Raw genomic sequence first — 455 nt, 5'->3', positions numbered from 1 at the left:
GGGCGGGGCCCCCCGGTCCCGGCGGGGCGGCTGCCGCCGGGCCCTCACCCGGTAGGCGAACTTCATGGCTGCAGCGGCGACGAGCGCGTGGACCCGCGCCCAGCACGCGCATCCACGGAAGCACAGCAGAACAGGGGCGGGCAATCCCGCGCATGCGCCCAGGTGGCTTCCTGCCGGGGGCGGGCCGGGCCGGGGATGCCGGTGCCGTGGCCGCGGGCGGAGCGAGCGCGCTGCAGAGGGCGGCCGGCCGCGCCAGCTGTCAGAGAGGCGGGGCCCCCCGGTAGCTCCCCTCCTCCGCTTCCAGTCCTGGGCACGGACCGTGCCCTCAGCCGGCCTCCGCAGCAACGGCCGCCTTGGCTTTGTCAGCCCTTCGTGCATCTCCTTAGGCCAGCGGCGCCGGACCCACAGCCCCCGGCAGGGAGAGGCGGGGGGGGGCACCAACCGAAAGAAGGGGA

At 76.5% G+C, this 455-nt stretch overlaps 1 protein-coding gene across 1 annotated transcript in view; it reads right to left on the bottom strand.

The window, feature by feature from the left end:
- The window catches only part of LOC104537320 (periodic tryptophan protein 2 homolog), a 17,780-nt gene extending 17,402 nt beyond the window's left edge, over positions 1–378 (bottom strand). Inside the window, exon 1 of the mRNA XM_010180152.1 lies at positions 49–378. Within this exon, the coding sequence (XP_010178454.1) occupies positions 49–378 (330 nt within the window). The remainder of the gene's footprint in view (positions 1–48) is intronic.
- Positions 379–455: the final 77 nt, after the last annotated feature.

Source organism: Mesitornis unicolor, unplaced genomic scaffold, assembly GCF_000695765.1.
Source record: "Mesitornis unicolor isolate BGI_N332 unplaced genomic scaffold, ASM69576v1 scaffold33202, whole genome shotgun sequence".
NCBI lineage: Eukaryota > Metazoa > Chordata > Aves > Mesitornithiformes > Mesitornithidae > Mesitornis > Mesitornis unicolor.
This window is presented reverse-complemented; position numbering and strand designations above follow the sequence as displayed.